Source organism: Nicotiana tabacum, chromosome 16 (assembly GCF_000715075.1).
Source record: "Nicotiana tabacum cultivar K326 chromosome 16, ASM71507v2, whole genome shotgun sequence".
NCBI classification, from domain to species: domain Eukaryota; kingdom Viridiplantae; phylum Streptophyta; class Magnoliopsida; order Solanales; family Solanaceae; genus Nicotiana; species Nicotiana tabacum.
Window position 1 is genome coordinate 42,462,157 of NC_134095.1, and position 22,144 is coordinate 42,484,300.

Consider the following 22,144-nt stretch of genomic DNA (forward strand, 5'->3'; position numbering starts at 1 on the left):
AAAATCCGGGTTGTGACATGGAGTCTCTCTTATGCTTTATTTTCTGTATATTTCCTTTCAGAGAGTAGGTTAGCCATGTTAAGAGAAGAAGCATTGATGCTCCTGTTAGGAGGTGTGAGAGGTTATCCATGGAGAGTTTGAGAAGAGGTCGAGGTAGGCCTAAGAAGTATTGGGGAGAGATGATTAGGTAGGACATGGCGCTGATTTAGCTCACTGAGGACATGACCTTTAATAGGAGGGTGTGGAGGTCGAGGATTAAGGTAGAAGGTTAGTAGGTAGTTTATAGTTGTTCACCGATAGTCTTAGTAGCATGCATGTCCCTTCATATTCTTAGATTTTTATTACGTTATATGGTTTTGTTCGCCTCAGGTATTGTATTCCTTGTTGCTATTATTTGGTACCACTTATCCTTTATCTCTCCCTTTTTCTTTTAGCTTCCATATTTCTTCCTTCCTTGCTTTCCTCTTCTTCTTCTTGCCCTTCCTGAGCCGAGGGTCTATTGGAAACAGCGTCTCTACCTGCATTAGGTAGGGGTAAGGTCTGCGTACAGACTCAAACTGGGTTTTTTGTTGTTGTTGTTGTTGTTGTTGTTGTTGTTGTTGTTGTATTCTACTAGATTGCCCACATACTTGTGACACCAGGTCTTGGCACACACACTAGTAGACTTATGACTTTGGTTTTACTTTCATGACTTCGATTTGTAATCGTTGCTTCCACTTATTTATGTTAAATATTGCAACCTTCTAGATTTTCTTAACAAACAGGAAAAAGTCACCACTTACTAATTTATTTAAAACGGGAATTCACTAGTTGATCAGTGTTGGTTTGCCTAAAGGTTTATGGTTTTCAAGGGGTTCCTACTTAAAGCTTCTAGATTAGCAAAGTAGGAATTACAATGAAGAACAATTACAAAGTTACAACTCAACTAAGGAGATATAAGATACTTGTTGTAGGAATTGGTTTGTAGTAGTGTTGTACTTTGTTCTTGATGCACTTGAGAATTGAATGCTTGATGGATAGACGGTTGAAGTGCTTGAATGAATTCTCAAGTGTTCAAGTGATGTTTTGTTGTAATGCTCTTTTTTAATACAACTTGGATGACATCACTTGAATGATGTAATCACTTGGTTGGTCAATGAGAAATGACTGATGCACTGTGCTGCATTGTTTGCGTGTACAGTGCATGCAGTTCACTTTCCAGCCGCAGACAGTTGACTTCGTAGTGATGTCAGGGGAACCCAAGAGGATCAGGTCCCTGTTTTGATTCTTTATGTTCTGAAGTCATAGCAACTCACATTAGCTTAAGTCCGTTGATTTGAGTTGTGTACCAAGTGCATCATGTTTCTTATCTGATTCTTTGACAATAAATTTGTTAGATCATCAAAACATAAAGCTAAGGTACTGTAAACCCATCATGCTTTTTCACCAAAGAAGATGGCCTTTCGCAAGTTTGGAATCCTGTTACACTGCCGCAAAGACCTTTGTTACCTTCTAATGAAGCATTCATAAAAGCTTTATTATTTGGTATTAACCCTTTCAACTCATTGAATGACAATACGACATCCAGTAAACCAGTCGAGCTTTCAAATTCTTGAGGAATGCGGCCATAGAGGTCATTGTGGGAAAGATTGATGTTTGCCAAGTTCTGCAAATGGGCTAACTGAGGAGGTATTTTCTCCATTAAGAAGGTTATGGCTCAAATCAAGTACACTTAGATGAGTAAAATATTAACAGAAATATTATTAAATATTTGTTGTAATTATAGAATATTAATATTAAATCCAATCCGTTTTTCTGTTTTGGTAATAGAAAATTAATTATCCTCTTCAATTTTCTCTCTTTATTATTGAGTAAATAGCCAATTATGTTATGGCATTTATGCTGTGGTTGTTTTGCATAAATAGTCATTCTGAAGAGTTGCACCTCTTCAGATTTCAGCCCAACTTTGGCTATAAATACAAGGTTATTCTGCTCAGGTTTCCAGTCTTTGGTGTTATGGTGCCACTAATGTTATTTCTGGCTGCTTTTCGCTCAAATCAATGAACTGAAGCTCTGGATAGATACCAAAAGCTTCAGATAAATTCTCAGTGAAACTAAAGCGAACTCTTTTGAAACTCAAAGCACTATCTCAAGCTTCGTGGTATTGTCCCTGTCAGCTTGTTATTACTCACTGCAAAGTTCTCAAACCAAATACTGAGAAACAGTTTGAACCAGTAAGCAGGTTATCGGCCAATTCTCAGGGCAGTCAGATTCCCCAACTCTATAGGAATGGCCTAGAAAGTTTGTTGGTATGGAGAAACAGTATATGCAAGTTTCTCAAATTGCCAAAGGTAGCAGGAATTGAACCAGTAAGCTGATTTTTGGCTAATTCCAGATGAGTTAATGTCTCATTATCCATGAAACTAAATACCAACGAAAAGGTGGTTAGCGATTACATTTCTAATCAATTGGCCGAGCCTACAAGTTGTGGAAATTATGGACAAGCCATTCAAGAGTTGTATCATCAAATAATATGTATGTTCCTTAATTTGACTATAAATAGGCATAATTGGTCGAAATTAACCATAAAATACCAACTTTATTTTACTTGTTAGTATGCCAATTTCACAAATCCAATTTATTGTGATTCAGCCACCTTGAAATATGTACAAAGTACATCTGAACTGTGTAGCTGGACAAAAGGCCCAAACCCAACTCGATCTGAGACACCATTACTTCCTAATCTCAGCTACTAGTTAACATACAGTCATGTACTTCTATACCTCTGTGTATAGATTAAATAATCTGTAATATACTGTAAGGGAAGACTGATACTTTTCTGTGCGGGTGAGTAGTTTGGAGGGGAACTGTTATGCAGCGCAATATGTGGCTAATCTTCTGTATTACAAACTGCCGGCTAGTCTAAACAGATTTGGTAAATATTTGCTCCAAAGGATATCTACTTAAAATTAGCAGGTGATTTAATAAGAAAAGAATATATATAAATAATTCATGGTTACGTGATAAAAATATGTGCAAACATATATCATATATCTATTGGTTTGTATAAACACCATTTGTTCATTTTAAATGGAGAATTGTTCCATTGGCGAGTTCTAGTAAATGTCGTCGGATCACAATTTTTTTTTTTAAGAAAAGATTCAAGAAAGAATAACAAAATGTTCAATCTCCATCCTCCACAAAGCTGACAGTGGTCTTGGCAGGAATGTCCATTGGTTCGTCAATATAGAATGAAATTGAAGGATTATTTTTTCTGCTGCAACATGGAAGTTTACCAATTGCAACAGGCAAGGCAAAAGAAAAAAGGAAATTTAACTAGTTATACTATAATAGAAACTTATTTACCACTTCTCTTTAGGTTCCTTAAAAATTATATTCTCTATCTATATTTTACTATTTATATACAAAACCTTAATAAAGAGAGCATCCTTAAAACTAGGATGTAACTGATGCAACCCTTCCCTCTCACCTCGCCCCCGTCAGCCCCCCCCCCCCCCCCGGCTCCCCCTCTCACTCTCATCTATTTTAGTTATACAAAGCCCCTAAAATCACGTTTTCATCCCATTTTCAAAAAAAAAAAAAAATAGTATATTTCTTTCTTTTATACAAATTAACCCAAATCTCATCCTCTTCACACAAATTCATTGAAAATTATCTCAAAAATTGCAATAGCAAAGAGTTCTTCATTGACAAACATTAAAAAGCTTTGAATTCAACATCTGTGTTTTACGAATTTTTGATTTGTTTGGATTGGGTGCTCTTGCAAACGATTGAGAATATAACTTGGAGTTTATATCTCAATTTTGAGGGAGATTGGTTAAGTTTAGAGTTGTTTTTAGGTAAAATTTCATATTGAAACTCGAAGAAGAAAAGTTTCTGAATTGTATCACGATTGTATTATAATTGTATCATATTCGTTTCATAATTGTATCACAATTGTATCAAAGTTGTATTTGATTTGTATCTGATATATTAATACCTAAAATAATACCTAATACAATTATAATACAATATTGTTTCAGAATTTAAGTTTAGAGTTTTGATTGAAACTTGAAGAAGATGAGAAAGATCAGAATTGTATCACGATTGTATCATAATTGTATTTGTATTATAATTGTTGCAGAAATTGTATCGCAAATGTATGATAATTGTATATGGTGATGAGCAATTGTAAGTTATGAGCTATTATCATATTAGTAATAATTTTGCTAGAGTTTAACGATTTTTGAATTGTTGAAGAAACTTTATAGCAATTGAATTTTTTTTTTGTCAACGCATGACATTCTACATCAAAGAAAAAATTTTGTTTTTTGGTTGCTATTATGGAAAGCAATTTTTGTGCTATTGGATTTGTTAGATTAGGTATCACTTTCCTAACATTATAAGGATAATAGGAACATAGAATATGCTACTTGCTGAAGACGTGCAACTATTGAAGAGAGAGAGAAGAGATCTACGTATTGAAAAAATTAGGAAGCATGAAATGAAGAGAAGTGTGAAAAAAAGGAAAGGATATAATTGAATCCCTTAATTAAAGGCATTAATAATGGGATGAGACATTTTTAAGGAAGGAATGTATACAATTTGTAAGAAAAACCTAGATACTTTTTACAAAACCTAGAGAAAATAAATTAATAAGTTCCTATCATAGTATATATAGGAAAAACTTTGCTTTTGAACTTTCTCATCACAGCCTCATCAACCAAACATAAAAAGCCGACCCTGCCAAGTATCGAGCAACAGGAAAATCCGAAACCTCCCTCAGCAACATCTTGATACTTATTCCAACTTCATCAAGCTAGTCAAATCCATAGCCATCTAGTAAAAATGTACTTGTCCAATATAGTACGCAATTAATTAAGCACATGCGGTTCGGAACCCCTATGAAAGGGCAAAAATTCCTGGTGAGACAGCACCATAACATAGTAATATCCCACAAACCGAATCAACTAGAGATCTAGTACACCATCATATTGGAACCCTAATAGACAGGGTATCACACCCGACTACAGTAATGAAAAGTACCCTAGCAGCTATCACATAACCTCGCCAAAAGAGGCACCTCTATATGCCACTGGAAAGTTCTACGGGGATTTCTAACAGAATTGCCATTATGAAGATAATACGAAAGGTGAGATACATGTATCCAGCAAAGTGCAGGTGGAGTCGAAGAAGGTTAAGTTTGATAAATTAGCATTCTCACAGTCGGCAACGAGCACATGTTCCATTAAAAGAAAAATCACTAGGAGACTGGGTCACCCAGCACAACATGAACACGCAACTTGGCTTCTGCAGAAGATGCATGAACAGCATCCAGAGGATCCAAATGAACACATTAAGCAGAATATCAACACCAAAAAGCAGCATCAATTTGATAGGCTATCAGCTAACAGCAGCAAAAGATCTACAGAGATCAGCTAGAGTGTCATGCATATAAGCATGAACTCATGCGCTGTAACATAGTGCAACTATCATTAGCTTAATTATAGGAGCTACGCTATGTACTTGAAGAACATTTTTAACACCATAGAGCTATGTACTTGAAGAACATATTTTACACCATAGAGCACATAAAAGATACTACAACCAAGTATTAATTGGGAAATTCATTATTTATTTTATTTACTTTGATAACCATAAGATGAAGAAACCATATCAGCGCGATGTTTACGGTCAAACAATCACTATGCCTGAACTCATTGATTCAGTCTAATATTGAAATCTCTACACATTACAAAAACTTGACCTGGAATCAACTTCTATAGCTACACTTACAAATGTGGTTTTTTCCATCTTTAAGATGATCATAGCTAACATCTTCTCAGGGCAAAATATGAAGTTAAGGCAGAAAAAGGAAATGACTGTCAGGCCAAAGGCATAAACCTAGCATGACCTCAGAAATTCAGGAGTTCATTATCCTTACCGAGCATGAGCATCCTGAACATTTGAATAAAAACCGCTAATTTGTCACCAGCAACAAAGTTACAACAGCAAAAAAAAAAACAGCATCAACAGCTACTGCATCTGCTACCATTCAACCAACAAACAGTAGTATGTCACCAGCAACAAATTATAAACAGCCAAGTTAAAACAGCATCGACAACTGCTGCATCTTCTTGCCATTGACCTAAGAAACAGTAGTTCGTGACCAGCAACAAAATTACAACCAACAGCAAATAAAACAGCATCAACAGCTACTGCATCATCTTGCTATTCAGCCACATTGACTTTTCACGGACCCAGCTATAGAAGGCCAATAATTTTCATCATAAGTAAATTACCACAAGGTATACTATCACAATATATGCAGGTATACTTTGAATAAGAAAAGCAATAAAAAATCAAATAAAGCCAAACAGAAAATCCACAATAATTATAAACCAACAATAGATATCTTAATATCAGAACACCAATCCATAATACCAGAATGCAGAGGTAACATCAAAGTTATGGTATGGATCAAGTACAACAAAAGGAGTTAAACCTTATAAATAAGTCAGGCCAATCAGTTCTAGCAAGCAGAAAATAGATGAAAGGTCCTTCATTTGGGAATGTCCTCTTGATACGCAGCATTGACCAAAGCCAGATGACAATTGTGGCCTCCTCCTTTGCTACTTAATCCTACAAAAGCAAATAATGTTTTCTCATCACATTTATACTATAATAAAACAATGTATGACAGCCACAACTTACATCAGCATCAGAACGTGGCAAGGGGCTGCGAGAAACAGCACGTCTACCACGCGGGGAGACACTCTTGGGAGTTGGAGACCGCTCCTTGCGATTACGACCATCTGGACTAGCATCCCTAGAAGGGGTTGTTCTGCGTGGAGAAGGGCTCCTCCGAGGACTTGGGCTACGACGAACAGGGGAGGCACTTAAATGTAAAATAACACGTCAGACAAAGCTTATGAGATGGCTTTCCCCGGGGAAGAGAGAGAGAAGAAGCAAAATATTAAATAAATAAAAAAATTCTACCTTCCATGAGACCGACTTAGGCTGCGCCTCTCTTCATCATATTTACCCCTTCCACGAGCTTTGTGATAATCCGGGCTGCGGCTTCTGCTCCGCTGACGGTAATCTTTGTCTCTTCCACGGTACCGATCACGGTCATACCTCCCCCCACTTCTACTTCGGCTTCTCCTTTTAGAATCTTTGTCCCTATAATGATCTCGATGCCTAAGATAAACAAATAAATATATAAATAAATAGATAGATAAAAGAAGGTGAAGTTCAGATTGTGAAATACCTCCCCCTACAACCTCTTTTAGCTCAGAAAAATGTCAATCATTTAACTCAAGTACCACACAAAAGTGGGAAGCAAGATTATGTGAACACTTCCACCTTGTTTTGGAGAGGTCATCGGTGATAGCAGAAGAATATCAACAAATGGAGAACAAGAAAGAGGTAAGAGAGTATTCATTTTAACACCAGTATCCATTCTAACACCCAAATATGCTTATCCACAAAAGCTCAAATTTAACTATGCGTTGATTGGATCACCACATTCCACACCCATAATAGGTTTTGAAGTTATAGGTTGTTCTAAACACAATCCCAAGCAGATAACTGATATCAGTATCCAGCCAGGTAGTAGGTGATGATGCTGAACATATAAAGGAATCACCATCTAATCAAAATGAAACATGATTTCGCAATCCTACTCAGATATTTTGACTCACATATTTTGTAGTGTTTGCAGTGTAGATCGTTTTAATTAATTAAAAGCAAATGTTTTCTTCCATTTAATATCGGGGAAAAAACACACTAATGGCAGGAAGCAAGTATATCTCACAACATTATTTATTATCATAAACATTAATGACAGGAAGAAAGATAACGATTTTTCTGATTTCCATACTTCCCTCTCTTACTGAGATGGCTGGTACATACTACAAAGACAAACTGAAATCATGAAGGCCAAAATAAAGTCATTATCAATTCAATCATTCAACTCAACAAGAGGAAAAAATCTTCCCCAAAAAAAGAAAGCTTAACAAAGCTGCCGATTTATTAAGGGCAAATTCCATGTACAACAGCTGATGAGGAGGATAATTTTACTTAGAATTCAGAAAACAGTCACCAATTTTTTCCAAAGATCATCCAACTAGTTAGGTTTGTTGACTGAAAAACCTATGGAAGCATCACCATCTCCCTTCCATTCCCTACTCCAGATCATCCACGTTTAATTAAGGGCGGAAAAGGACAGGGAATTTCACGAAAATCAATTACATAGCAGTTTTCACATGTTTTGATTGCAAAGATTCATGAGACCCAATATAGCATCTCTCAAGCAGACAGTAGAATTTTCTACTAGTAAAGCCTGCAGCGTGATTTTAAAGGATAGTTTTAACCTCCACATTCTGGTTACCAGAAGAAAAATTCTGATAATTCTTTTGAAATCAATCAGTTAAAATCAAAATTTGTAAATCTGAGCAAAGGAAATGGTCAATAGTATAATGTTAAGACAAATTGGCAAAAAATCTAAATCTCTGAATGCCTTAAATTATGTTTAATTACACGAAGAGGAGGGAAGTCCCAGTAAAGAAGAACTCGTATGTTCTCTTCCATAAGGTTGGAGTATTTTGATATTCTACTCCTAGTTGATTAGTACTTACATAAATAATCTATATCTATATTACATTAAAAGCACGAAGACTCTTAGCGGAATGACGTTCATCTTTTTTACCCTTTTAAACTAAAGTTCACACTGGACAAAATAGTCATTTGATTATTTTCCTAATATTTAGTAATAATTGTCTAATAAATTTCCTAACATTTAGAACTTTGAATCAACTAAAATTTTGGCTATTAAATCTTTCCAAAACTACTAATATGCAGAAATTCAAAATCGAGTAAAATTTTACTTACCTAAAGTCCTTTCTTTTATGATCTATTATTTCGACATGAAAACACTTAAACAATAACAATTAATTAATAAAAAGGTTTATTAAGTACTTGAAAATTATTTCTGTCCAAGTTTTTGCACCAAGTATCTGTGTTCTTTTCTGCAATCTCTTTGTTGTTTGTGAAATTATTGATTTAAATTAAAAGTTCTTCTCAAATGTGGCTCATTAATTTGTTTCTTTTGTGTTTTAGTTCCTTAGTTATTGACGGCTTGTAGTGCATTACATATCAAGTTATTTATCGTATAATATTAGTTTAAAATTAGTCATTTTTAGACTTTATCAATGTCAATCATACATTATACTTATTTTTCTATGAGTTATAGGGCTAACCTCTTCATTCTCAAAATTTCAAAAAGATCAAAAGTATCAAATTTTAAATTCATTTTATTTGGCGTGAATCTTTGAAGAGTTGACAAAAGTATAAAGGAATAAATATTTAATAAAATTTAATTTTTCAAATTTCATACTTAAAAGAAGTGTGCTCATTTTGAATTTAATATAAATCAACGAAACAACAGTGATTTTCATAAGATATTTTAAAAAATACTCATTAAATTCACATAAAATCCAAGTTTATAACAATATAGAAGTTTGCATTGTTAAGTTGTTTTCTTAAAGAAGTGCTTTACAATATTCAAGTTAACAATGTGAATACAAGTTAACATATTGTTCTACTTTTTCCGGGCTTCCAAATAGATTTAAAATTACAATAAGGCATCCAAGGATTTTTTATACATGATTTCTTTCTTTATTGAGCTAGCTTATCTAAGATCAATATTCATAATTTTTAGGCGCTTAAACTTTTTCTCTTCATTATTGTTTTATAAACTTAAATACATTATTTAACAATAATATTTATATAATTTTAAAAAGTTTATACTTATTAACATGGGAACACATGCAAAGGGCGTACCTTAAGACTAGTGTGAAATAAATAGATAAACTCCTAATTTCAGTGCATTTTTGAAAGTGTTGGGATAAATAATTATAAAAAATAAAAATAAAAAGAGAACTAGGGAGGGCTATCAAACCCTTTACGGGTCGTTTGGTTGGAATAGGGCTTATGCCGGTATAAGTTATGCCGGTATAAGTTATGCCGGTATAAGTTATATTGGGATAAGTTATGTTGGGATTAGTTATGCTGGGATTGTTGTTTATTCATTGTTTGGTATGTTGTATTAAGAATGACAATTGTATAATTTCTAAGAAGAAGGTATAAGTTATACCGGTGCTAATTACCCCATCTTCTATAAGGTATAAGTTATCCCCAGTGTTAAAATTAACACCGGGACAACTTATACCAGGTTTGTTAACCAAACAGAGTATTAAGATGATATTAAATTTTTATACCACCCTTATACCTTCTTATACCTCATACCAAACGACCCCTTACAGTTTTAACTTCCAGTAGTCTTATACTTACTTGCCAGATAAGGAAACTCTACTCTATTGTTTCCCCAACCACCACCAGCTCTCTTTTCACCTCCAACTAAAGACAGTGTTAACCTGTTTAGTATTATTTGAGAACCTTTAAAATCGCTTCTCTTAATCCCTGTTATTAAAAGCCATCACTTCATCATGATGGAAGGTTATCGCTTCAAGGAAGCAGTGTGCTTTAAGAAGTGTGCACTTCAAATAATGAAGCGCAAATTAATATAAAAGAAAACAACGATTTATTGAATCTCAATTTGGAGGAGTTGGATATATTTTGGAAATATTATATAGTGGATGCTAAAATTAGTTATTCTAATTGTAATTAACTGTTATAATACTAAATTCATATATGCCATTTTTTCTTTTCCATAAATTGCGCGCTTCAACGAAAACTAAAGAAATAAATTGCATGCTTCATTTCTAAGAAGTTGTGCGCCTCACTTCTCGCTTTTCACTTCAAGTCACATGGACCTTGCTGCTTCTTTTCACTTTTCGCTTGTAAAAACATTGCACTTGACATAGAAAGAACACATGATCACAAATTCCCATGAAATTCTTATAGGAAATATCCCCAAAGTTTGATTATGACTAATCAATAGAGCCCAATGATCAGGATCGCATTAACAAAAACAATTATATTCCAATTGAAATCCAAATATCGACGATAGGACTTTAAGTGGACACAATTAAATAATTAAGCTCTTACCTTGACCTAGGACTACGGCTTCTTGACCTTCCTCCTGTCCTATGTACAGGCTCCAAAATTCTACCTTTGTCACTGATAAGAAAAAGAATCCTAGTCTCTATTAGACATAGTTTTACTGCCACAAAACAAAAGGTTATTACAACTCAATTTATAGGGTAAGATACACCTAAATATAGAAGAATAAAAACCACAACTTTAAACAAGGAAGCTCTGCAACTTACTGAATATTTGCATCAAATAAAACTTACATTCTCTCGGCATTTGGGCCGTACTTTGCAAATCGAACCATTATTTCTCGACCATCTACAACTCTTCCTGTGCCCAAATATTGGTGTGATTAAGAGCAACATAAGACTACACCCAAAATGTAATATCTACAAAAAGTTTGAAGGACTAAATAACTTAATTTACATATTAGTGATCACTTCACTTACCATCGAGCTTTTCCACTGCCTTTTGAGCCTCATCCTGATACTTGTAGCGCACAAATGCAAAACCTCTAGAATCTCCAGTCCTAAAGCACGAAATAAACATAGTACATGTCAAAGAATAGAGACACCACTACATCTTTGTCTATCTCCATACCAAGATAACACCAAAACATCATCCGTAGGTCTCAGACTCTCAGCTCATAAGCAATGTATAACTATCAGAAGTAACACCTTGAAAAGGAGAAATCATTTCCTTGCTATTTCACTTCACTATTTATATGATGGTACCAACTACACACTGAACTTATAATATTTTTTCTATGCCGGTAGTGTTCGAGCCATGCTGAGCACACCTCCGACTATCCAAAACAATACCTGCATCCTCCCACCTAACAGTACAGGTATCCCGGTAAAGTTGTTCACCAAGGCGTAGGCGGATAGGAAGATATAACAGTTTAAAATATTAATTTGACTTATGTATTATATTAATGGTAGCTAAATTAAAATTTCAGGATAATGTTTGAAAAGTTAGTTTGATAGAGAATATATCGATTATCAAATGAATTTGAATTTTCGAAAGTTCCAATGCAAATGAATTTGAGCTCATCAAAGTTGTAACTTGTAAGTAAAGTATAGGATGATATAATTAGTTTAATGATTTCTAACATTTAATTGAGACATATCATATAACCAAGAAGTAGGATGGAGAAAAGAATACCACGGTAATAAATAAATAATGAATAAATAAAGACAACAAACACATAACAAAGATATCGGTTTGCTCGATTACCCAAAGAAAATAGTACATATTACAAGGAAAATGTTAAAGAGAAAAGGTAAGAACCTTCGGTCTCTAGGGATAAAGACATCGACGACTTTTCCATACTTATCGAAAAGAGGAAACAAGTCATCAGCAGTGGTACCTGTACAAGCAAACAATGATTGAGTAATATTAGAAAAAATAAATTTGCTAATTGGTAAATAGAGGGAAGACGGGGGTAATTACGGAAAGTAACGTTGAGAACGAGGAGAGAGAAGGTATCTTTGATGTCCGGAGGGCCTGTTCTTCCGAAGTGAGACATCGCCGTTCGCCGGAGTGAATGACTGATAATAAGGGTGGATGGTGTTAGGGTTTGGAGCTATAGGTTATGGACGCGGGTTGGAAGAAGATTATGTCGATCTGTTTGTACCAAATTGGCCTTGACTTGTTTGCTTAATTTCAGTTTATGCCACATATATGGAGATAATGACAAGAATAGTCCCTAATGTTTTGGGATTCATATAAATTGGTCTTAATACTATAACCACAAGCAGGTTCGGTTCCTTAACTTTACCAAAATAGAACAATTTTAGTCTGCTATATTTACAACATATGGAGATAGTCATTTTTTACGGAGTTGATCTATAAAAAGTATGTAAACCGTTTAAGTTGAAGAAACCATTGGGACGATTTTCTCAAGATTCATCTCTTAATTCACACCTTAAGAAAAATATAACTTCCAAGATCTCAAAAACAAAAGTGTTACTTAATTCAAAGACATAAACATTAATTGATTCACTATTTCATATAATGGACGGTAAAAGGAAGCATATGGATGGGTTCAATTATAATGAATAGGGCTTTTTCCTTGAGATATGAATGGGGGGAAATGGATTTGGAAATGTGTATCTCAATTGTTCCTTTAGTTTAAAAGATTCGTAAATTCTTAACAAGTAAAGCTGCTTCGTATTGCATGGTCAAATTCGACCAACTATGTGGATTATACTTTTTATTATACGTAAAATCATGGAAGAACTACACATCGATTATCATTTGGACCCTTTGGGAGTTGTATCTACCACTAACCATTCTAATTTTGAGGTCCAACGGGCAGTTGCCAGGCATCTTAAGGGATATTAACGGAAAATCTGCCAAATGACATGCCTGTCAACCTAGAAACATGTCTTTGGAATACGAGTGTGGCGCTGGAATTTGGAGGGCAACACTTCTGTGCATTAGTTTTGAAGGGGAAAATCAGCATGCGCTGTGCAGAACAAATAGCGGTTCTTGAGTACTTCAAACTGTCCGCAAATCCTGATACATTATCTAAATACTTGCAGGTGCTTACACCCAACCAGGGTTATATAATCATTAGATAATGTCAAATAACCATAGATAAGTGATTTCAGTGAAGAGATATGCACTACTGGTTTTCTGGAATCACCAAATGTGACCAAATATTTAGTGACAATTCTGTTCGGGGAATTCTCTATCATCATCCGATCACAATATGTTTTAAAAGGACTTTATAAAGAATAATAAATGTCAACTCTCCATGTCGTGGAAAGCTGACAGAAGCCTTGCCAGGATTCTCCGTTGGTTCGTCAATACAGAATGAAATTGAAGGATTTTTCTTCATAGAGCAACGTGGAACTTTTATCAACGGCAACAGGAAGGCAAATATATATATGACATGGCCATCAACAACTTTGCTTTTGAACTTCTTATTATTGCCTTATTAACCAAACATAAAGAGCCAACCCTGCGAAGTAAAGCGTAACAGGAAAAAACAGATACTCCCTAAGCAGTATCTTGTTACCTTCCCAAACTCCCTCATCAAGCTAGTCAAATCCATAGCCATCTAGCAGAGTACTTGTCCAATATGGTAAGCACATACAATTCGGAAGCCCTATGGAAGAGCACAAATTCCTAGGAGAGAGTACCTTAACACAGTAATTTACCCCACTACATCAGTACCAGAGTTCTAAAACACCACCATATTGAAACCCTAAACTAGAAAGGGTTATCACACTGGACTATAGTAATGTAATAACCTAGCCGCTATCTCATACCTCACCTAAAAGGAGATCAAACGCCCCAATTCCACCTCTAAATGCCATGATAATAAGAAAGGTGAGATACATGAATCAAGCCACTAGCAGACGGAGTAAAAGAAGGTTAAGTTTTGATAGATTAACATTCTCACAGGAAACTGTCAGATCTCCAAGTCGGCAATGTGCACATGTTCCACTGAAAAATAACCAATAAGAGACGCAGATAGTGCATATCTGAAGTGACTCAGCACAACATAAACACACAACTTAGCTCCTGCAGAAGGTGGATGAACAATATGCAGAGGGTCCAACTGTACACATCAAGCAGACCATCAACTCCAAAAAAACAGCATCAGTTTGCTAGGCTATCAACTAACAGCAACAAAAGATCTACACAGATCAGCTAGAATCACGGGTGTAAGCATGAACTCGCACTGTAACATAGTGCAACTATCATTAGCTTAACTATAGGTGCTATACTATGTACCTGAAGAACATTCAACACCATAAAGCAAATAAAGATACTAGAACCTAGTATTAACAGATTGCGTGATTCATTATTCATTTATTTTGATAAGGGTAAAAAATGAGAAATCAAATCCGTGCAATGTTTAAGATCACACAATCACTACATCTGAACTCATTCATTTGGTCACATATTGAAATTTCTACTCGGCATAACAAAATATCAACCTGGAATCAACTTCAATAGCTACACTTGAACATGTGGATTTCTTTCATATAAAGAAAGATAAAAAAATGACTGGCAGGCCAAAGGCATAAACCTAGCATGACTTCAGTTATTCAGGAGTTTTGATCCTTACCGATCATGAGCATCCTGAACATTTGTATAGAAATGGTATTTTGTCACCAGCAACAAATTACAACAGCAAAGCTAAAACAGCATCAACAGCTGCTGCATATGCTTGCCATTCAACCAACAAACAGTAGTATGTCACCAGCAACAAATTATAATCAGCCAAGATAAAACAGCATCTACAGCTGCAGCATCTCCTTGCCATTCAGCGAAGAAATGGTAGTTTGTGACCAGCAACAAAATTACAACCAACAGCAAATATAACAGCATCAACAGCTGCTGTATCATCTTGCAATTCAGCCACATTGATTTTTCACGGACCCAGCTATAGAAGGCCAATAATTTCCATCATAAGTAAATTACAACAAGGTATACTATCACAATATTCCATGCAAGTATACTATGAATAAGAAAAGAGGAAATAAGAAATCAAATAAAGCCAAAACCAGAGCAGTAATTATAAACCAACAGTAGATATCTTAATATCACAATACCAATCCATAATACCAGAATGCAGAGGTAACATCAAAGTTCTGGCATGGATCAAGTACAACAAAAAGGAGTTAAACCTTATAAATAAGACGGGCCAATCAGTTCTAGCAAGCAGAAAATAGATGAAAGGATCCTTCATTTGGGAATGTACTCTTGATACGCAACATCGACCAGAACCAGATTACATTCATGGCCTTCTCTTTTGCTCCTTAATCCTACAAAAGCAAATAATGCTTTTTCATCACATTTATACTGTAATAAAACAATGTATGACAGGCACAACTCACATCAGCATCAGAATGCGGCAAGGGGCTGCGAGAACCACCACGTCTACCCCGCGGTGAGACACTCTTTGGAGTTGGAGACCAGTCCTTGTGATTACGTCCAGCTGGACTAGCATCCCTAGAAGGGGTTGTTCTACGTGGAGAAGGGCTCCTCCGAGGACTGAGGCTACGGCGAGCAGGGGACACACTTAACGTAAAATGACATGTTAGACAACACTTATGATAATAGTTTCGGGGGATGGGGAAGAAGAGGCAAAACACGTATAGAAAATTTTCTACCTTCTATGAGACCGGCTTCGGCTGCGCCTCTCCTCATCATATTTACCTCTCTCGCGATCTTTGCGGTAATCAGGGCTGCGGCTTCTGCTCTTATGACGGTAATCCTTGTCTCTCCCACGGTACCTATCATGTTCATACCTGTCCCTACTTCTACTTCGGCTTCTCCTTTTAGAATCCTTTTCCCTATAACGATCACGATGCCTAAGATAGAAAAAAAATAAAAGAAGGCGATCTTCAGATTGTGGATACAACTCTTCAACAGCTCAAAGCAAAATGTCAATTATTTAACTCAAGTATCACATTAAAGGGGAAGCAATATTATTTGAACACTTCCACCTTGTTTTGGAGAGAAAATGTGTGATAGCAGAAGAATATCAACGATGGGAGGTCAAAGAAGAGTTAAGAGAGTATTCATTTTAACACCAGTATCCATTCTAATACCCAAATATGTTCCACAGAAGCTCAAATTAGCCATGCCTTGATGGGATCACCACATTCGACACCATAATAGGTTTTGAAATTATAGTATCCAGCCAGCTAGTAGTTGATGATACCAGGCATCAGGATCTAATCAAAATGAGACATGGTTTCAAGATGGAAATGTTTTCTACATTGAAAATAAAAACATTAATGGCAGAAAGCAAGTAAAATAATGACACTATTCATTATCATGAACATTAATGGCAGGAAGTAAGATAACAATGTTACTAATTTCCATACTTCCCCCTCTCAGCTTAACATATTGAGATGGTTGCTACATACTGCAAAGAGCAATTGAAAGCATGAAGGCCAAGTAAAGTCATTATCAACTCAATCAATCAACTAAAATTCGATCAACTCAGTAAGAGGGAAAAATATTAACCAAAAAACGAAAGCTTAACAAAACAGCCAATTTATTAAGAAGGGCAAGTTCCATGTACAAAAGCTGAGGAGGGAGAATAATTTTACTTAAAATTCAGAAAACTGTCTCCGAGAAAAAAAAGAACTTCTAAAAGATCCAACTAGTCAGGTTTGTCAACTGAAAAATCTATGGAAACGTAAGCTAAGCATCACCATTTCCCTACTCCAGATCATCTACATTTTATTTAGGCCGGAAAGGGCAGGGAATTTCAAGAAAACCAATTCAATGGCATTTTTCACATGCTTTGATTGCAAAAGGATCATGAGACTCAAAATAGCATCTCTCAAACAGGCAGTAGAATTTTCAACTAGTAAATCTTGCAGCATGATTCTGAAGGATCGTTCTAAACCTCCACATTCTAGTTACACGAAGAAAAATTCTGATAATGCTTTTGACATCAAAATCAGTTAGAAACCAAAATTTGTAAATCTGAGCATATGAAATTTTCGCCAACAGTATAATTTAATGCAATTGGGAAAAATAAATCTAAATCTCTGAATGCATAAACTATATTTAATTCCACAAAGAGGAGGGTAGGGCCCAAGAAAGAGGAACTTGAATGTTCATTTCTATATGGCTGGAGATATTTGATATTCTACCCCTAGTTGATTAGCACTCGCAGAAATTAAGTAAAAAAAAAAAAAAAAAACCTTCCTTGTTTCAGTCCAAGTTTGAAAGAGTTGGAAAAAAAAAAGAGAAAAAAGAGTGGATGGCTATCAAAACCATCTACTAACCTCCACTAGTCTTATACTTATTTACCAGATAAGGAAAGGCTCTACTCTTTTGTCTCCCCTCCGCTCACCAGCTCTCTTCTCACCCCAACAAAAGACAGTGTTAACCTGTTTAGTGTTCGTTGAGAACCTTTAAGATTTTTTCTCTTGACCATTGTTATTAAAAGTCATTGCTTCATCGCATTGACAAGCAAAGGGTTATCGCTTCAAGGAAGCCGTGTGCTCGAGAGAAGTGTGCGCTTCAAATAATGACGCGCAAAGTGATCTAAAAGAAAAGCAAGCATTTTATGAATCTCAACTTGGAGGAGTTGGATTAATTTTGGAAATATTGCATATTTGATGGTGAAATTAGTTATTTTAATTGTAATTTGATTATTTTTTCCGAGAAAGGTAACAATGATTGTAATTTGATTTTTACAACATTAAATTCATATAGGGTTACAGAGGAGAGGGTTTTCTCCGTGCAGTAGATGTTATTTTTGCAACTCAGAGGAGGAAACAGCTGAGCATCTCTTTTTGCATTGCACATTTTCAAGACAATGCTGGGAATTTTTCTTGAACATAATGGGCATATCTTTGGTGCTACCTCAGAAGATTAGTAGCTTGCTGGAAATGTGGCAATCCCAGAGAGTAAAAAGAAGCTTAAAGCTGATATGGAAAACTATTCCCAACTGCATAATGTGGACATTATGGCTGGAGCGAAATAAAGCATGCTTTGAGGGAAAGAGACTGCAGATTGCTAGAGTCAAAAACAAATGTATTAAAAATTTGTATTTCTGGTGTTATAGCAGTTCTTTAGATGAGATGGACCAGTATTTGGATTTTTTGCACTTGTTAGGAGAAAATATGTAGTATGAATTAAGTAAGAGTTATAGTCTGGTCCTGTACTGTTCTATGTACCATCTTGGTACCAGTTATAATAAAATCTTTACTTATCAAAAAAAAAACATTAAATTCATATATGCCATTTTCTGCTTTTCCATAAACTTCGTGCATCAACGAAATAAACAAACAAATTGTGTGCTTCACTTCTCGCTTGTCGCTGCAAGTACCATTGACTTTGTCACTTCTTTTCGCTTTTAAAAACATTGCACCTTAGGTAGAAAGAACACATGATCACAAACTCCAACGAAATTTCCTATAGGATATATTCCCAACATTTGTATGACTAATCAACAAAGCTCAATGATTAGGATCGCATTAACACAAACAAATATATTCCAATGGAAATCTCGATGTTCGCAACCGGGATTTCAGTGGAAGAATTAAATAAATTAGCTCTTACCTTGAACTAGGACTGCGGCTTCTTGACCTTCCTCTTGTACTATGTACAGGCTCCAAAATTCTACCTTTGTCACTGTTCATAAAAACAATCCTAGCCTCCATTAGCCATAGTTTTATTGTCTCAAACAAATGGTTATTACAGCTCAATTTATAGGATAAAAAATGCACCTAAATATACAAGAGTGAAAATCACAACTTTCAACAACGCAAGCTCGCAACTTAATAAATATTTGCATCAAATAAAACTTACATTCTCTCGGCATTTGGGCCGTACTTTGCAAATTGAACCATTATTTCTCGACCATCTACAACTCTTCCTGTGGCCAAATAATAGTGTGATCAACAGCAATATAAGGCTACCACCCGAATTGTAATATCCAGAAAAATATTGGAGGACTAATAACTTAATTTAAATGTTAGAAATCACTTCATTTACCATCGAGCTTTTCCACTGCCTTTTGAGCCTCATCCTGATACTTGTAGCGTACAAATGCAAAACCCCTAGAATCTCCAGTCCTAAAGCACCAAATAAATAACAAGAGTTTAAAATATTAATTTGACTTATGTATTATATTAATGATAGTAAAATAGAATTTCGGGATAATGTTTGAAAAGTTTGTTTGACAGAGAATATATAAAATGAATTTAAATTCTCAAGTGGCAAAGCAAATGAATTTGAACTCATCAAAGTTGCACAAATGAATAGGATGATATTATTAGTTTAATGATGTCAAACATTTTAGATCGTCCTAAAATTAAAGGTAGCTCGTATTAATTGAGACTATTATGATATAACCAAGTAGGATGGGAAGAAAACATTTAATGAAAAAGACAACAAACACATAACAAAGATATCGGTTTGCTCGATTACCCAAAGAAAATAGTACATATTACAAAGAAAATGTTAAAGAGAAAAGGTAAGAACCTTCGGTCTCTAGGGATAAAGACATCGACGACTTTTCCATACTTATCGAAAAGAGGAAACAAGTCATCAGCAGTGGTACCTGTACAAGCAAACAATGATTGAGTAATATTAGAAAAAATAAATTTGCTAATTGGTAAATAGAGGGAAGACGGGGGTAATTACGGAAAGTAACGTTGAGAACGAGGAGAGAGAAGGTATCTTTGATGTCCGGAGGGCCTGTTCTTCCGAAGTGAGACATCGCCGTTCGCCGGAGTGAATGACTGATAATAAGGTTGAATGGTTAGGGTTTGAGCTATAGGTTATGGATGCTGCAGGGAGAAGACAGATGGTGTATGTTTGGTTCTTTATACAAAATTGACCTACTTATTTGCCAAACTTCAGTTTATGCCTCCTATTTGGAGAAAATGACAAGAATAGTCCCTTTTGTTTTGGGATTGGTTTATGCTAGACCTTTAAATATAAACACGAGCGGTTTTGTTCATTTAATTATGACAAAACTGAGCATTTCTAGTCTCTGTTATATTTATAACACATGGGGATAGCTGATAGTTATTTCTCACGAAATTGATTCATCAAAAACATGTGAACCTTTTAAGCCGGAGGGGCAAATCAGCTCTAGATACAATTTCCCTATAAATTTTTTTCGCTAAACAAGTGCATTATATTATGTCATAGCATGTTTCAAATGTAGCATCATTACAACCCAATTTTGGAAAATAGAATTCCAAAAAATCCGATGTACAAGTGAAATAGAAATTAAGCTAGATTGTGAGCTTGCACATTCCATGTTCTAAGAATATATATGATGTTGATTTTTTCAAACGATCGCATCAACGTCCATATATCCTTGCTAGCGGTGTCTATTTCCCAAGATACTGCCACCTTCTTTTGTAATATTTGGACCACATTCTTTGCATCTGATAGTATATGAACTTTTGACAAACCATTCTGCAATGCTCTTTCTAATGCCTCAGCGGTTATGGCCTTCCCTACAAATTGAATAAGGGCATGAAGTAGATGACCACAGTTATCCATAGCCACCACTGCAATGCTTACCTTTTTCTTGTCCATTTTGTAAACTTGCATCTGTGAAAATAACTATACCTTCATTAGCCATATTAAGTATACCGGTCATAGCCGATGAAGCTAGCAAAGCATTGTCATAATCACGTAAATCAAATAACGCCTTATTAACAATGTCATTAGGATCATATATATCACCACCAAAACTAAAAGAATATCTAGCTTTCTATATTTGTCAGAAAAGAGAAATACTTAATCATAGTAGCTCAATGGAATCTGGGTACTGACATGTATTGCAAAATAAATCATTCCACCATTTTGCAAAATCAATATAGTTGCTGGCTCAGGCCCGTTAATAGGAGATAATTTCAACACTAATTGAGCTTTAGGGCAACTAAAAAAAATATGTGGTCAATCGTTTCTTTTTCTATATCACAAACTTTACTAACATCACAAATATGATTCAATCTTTTAGAAATGTTTGCATTAACAAGTAAGACATTCAAAATGCATTTCCTAATGAAATGTTTATATTTTATTTTTTTTTATCTCTAGTGACCCCCAAAAATCCCAAAGAGGTTTTGGAAACGAATGACAACTGGCTTAAGGCCTATCATTACTAACGTCATATAACTCTTAAAAAGATTGTTTGCTAGATGATAACCAGATTTTACCTCGTACTTGTTTGGCTTTATATATTGCCAAATAATTCAATTAGAAGTTCCAGTAATACATGTAGTGATGAGCAAAATAGAGTTAATGTCATTAGGACAAAAATAAGCATGGTTTTTATCATTAGGACAAAAATAAGTATGGATTTATTGCATATTCCATATATGATTATGTGGGTCTATAAGGGCATTAACCCTCAACTGCATATCTGCATATGTTTGTCATTATAGAGGTTTAAAACTATTCGAATTAGGAATTCATGGATCAATCCAAACCTTATTATTTTTATGTTTTTTCAGTTCCAAGAACTTGATGAGCGACAACTTGCACTAAGAAAAGAAGTATTCTGAAAATATTTATTTTTAGCAGCTTATGAAGTAAAGATTCTTCTTGGGTTACAATTCTCCATGCAAGCTAAGCCAATAGAGCGTTGTTAAAAGAT

At 35.1% G+C, this 22,144-nt stretch overlaps 2 protein-coding genes across 4 annotated transcripts; both read right to left on the minus strand.

Annotated features, from left to right (window-relative positions):
- Positions 1–4,531: 4,531 nt before the first annotated feature.
- Positions 4,532–12,662, minus strand: LOC107819647 (serine/arginine-rich splicing factor SC35-like). 2 transcript variants are annotated; one of them, XR_012700023.1, is made up of 9 exons: positions 12,487–12,662; positions 12,325–12,403; positions 11,484–11,563; positions 11,298–11,364; positions 11,050–11,121; positions 6,979–7,179; positions 6,694–6,877; positions 6,485–6,621; positions 4,532–6,243 (listed from the first exon to the last, which is right to left on the minus strand). XR_012700023.1 is itself a non-coding variant. In XM_075232765.1 (8 exons), the coding sequence occupies exons 1-8, from the start codon at positions 12,560–12,562 to the stop codon at positions 6,616–6,618; spliced, it is 765 nt and encodes a 254-aa protein (XP_075088866.1). In that variant the 5' UTR covers positions 12,563–12,662; the 3' UTR covers positions 6,347–6,615. The 2 variants fall into 2 exon arrangements, 1 of the variants encoding a protein (XP_075088866.1); XM_075232765.1 differs by lacking the exon at positions 4,532–6,243 and having other exon boundaries at positions 6,347–6,621.
- Positions 12,663–13,587: 925 nt separating this feature from the next.
- Positions 13,588–20,351, minus strand: LOC107831149 (uncharacterized). Of its 2 annotated transcripts, XR_001658291.2 has the most exons (9): positions 20,170–20,351; positions 20,008–20,086; positions 19,519–19,598; positions 19,333–19,399; positions 19,084–19,155; positions 16,167–16,367; positions 15,891–16,074; positions 15,681–15,818; positions 13,588–15,436 (listed from the first exon to the last, which is right to left on the minus strand). XR_001658291.2 is itself a non-coding variant. In XM_016658883.2 (8 exons), exons 1-8 carry the CDS (start codon positions 20,243–20,245, stop codon positions 15,813–15,815), a joined length of 765 nt encoding a protein of 254 aa, XP_016514369.1. In that variant the 5' UTR covers positions 20,246–20,351; the 3' UTR covers positions 15,546–15,812. The 2 variants fall into 2 exon arrangements, 1 of the variants encoding a protein (XP_016514369.1); XM_016658883.2 differs by lacking the exon at positions 13,588–15,436 and having other exon boundaries at positions 15,546–15,818.
- Positions 20,352–22,144: the final 1,793 nt, after the last annotated feature.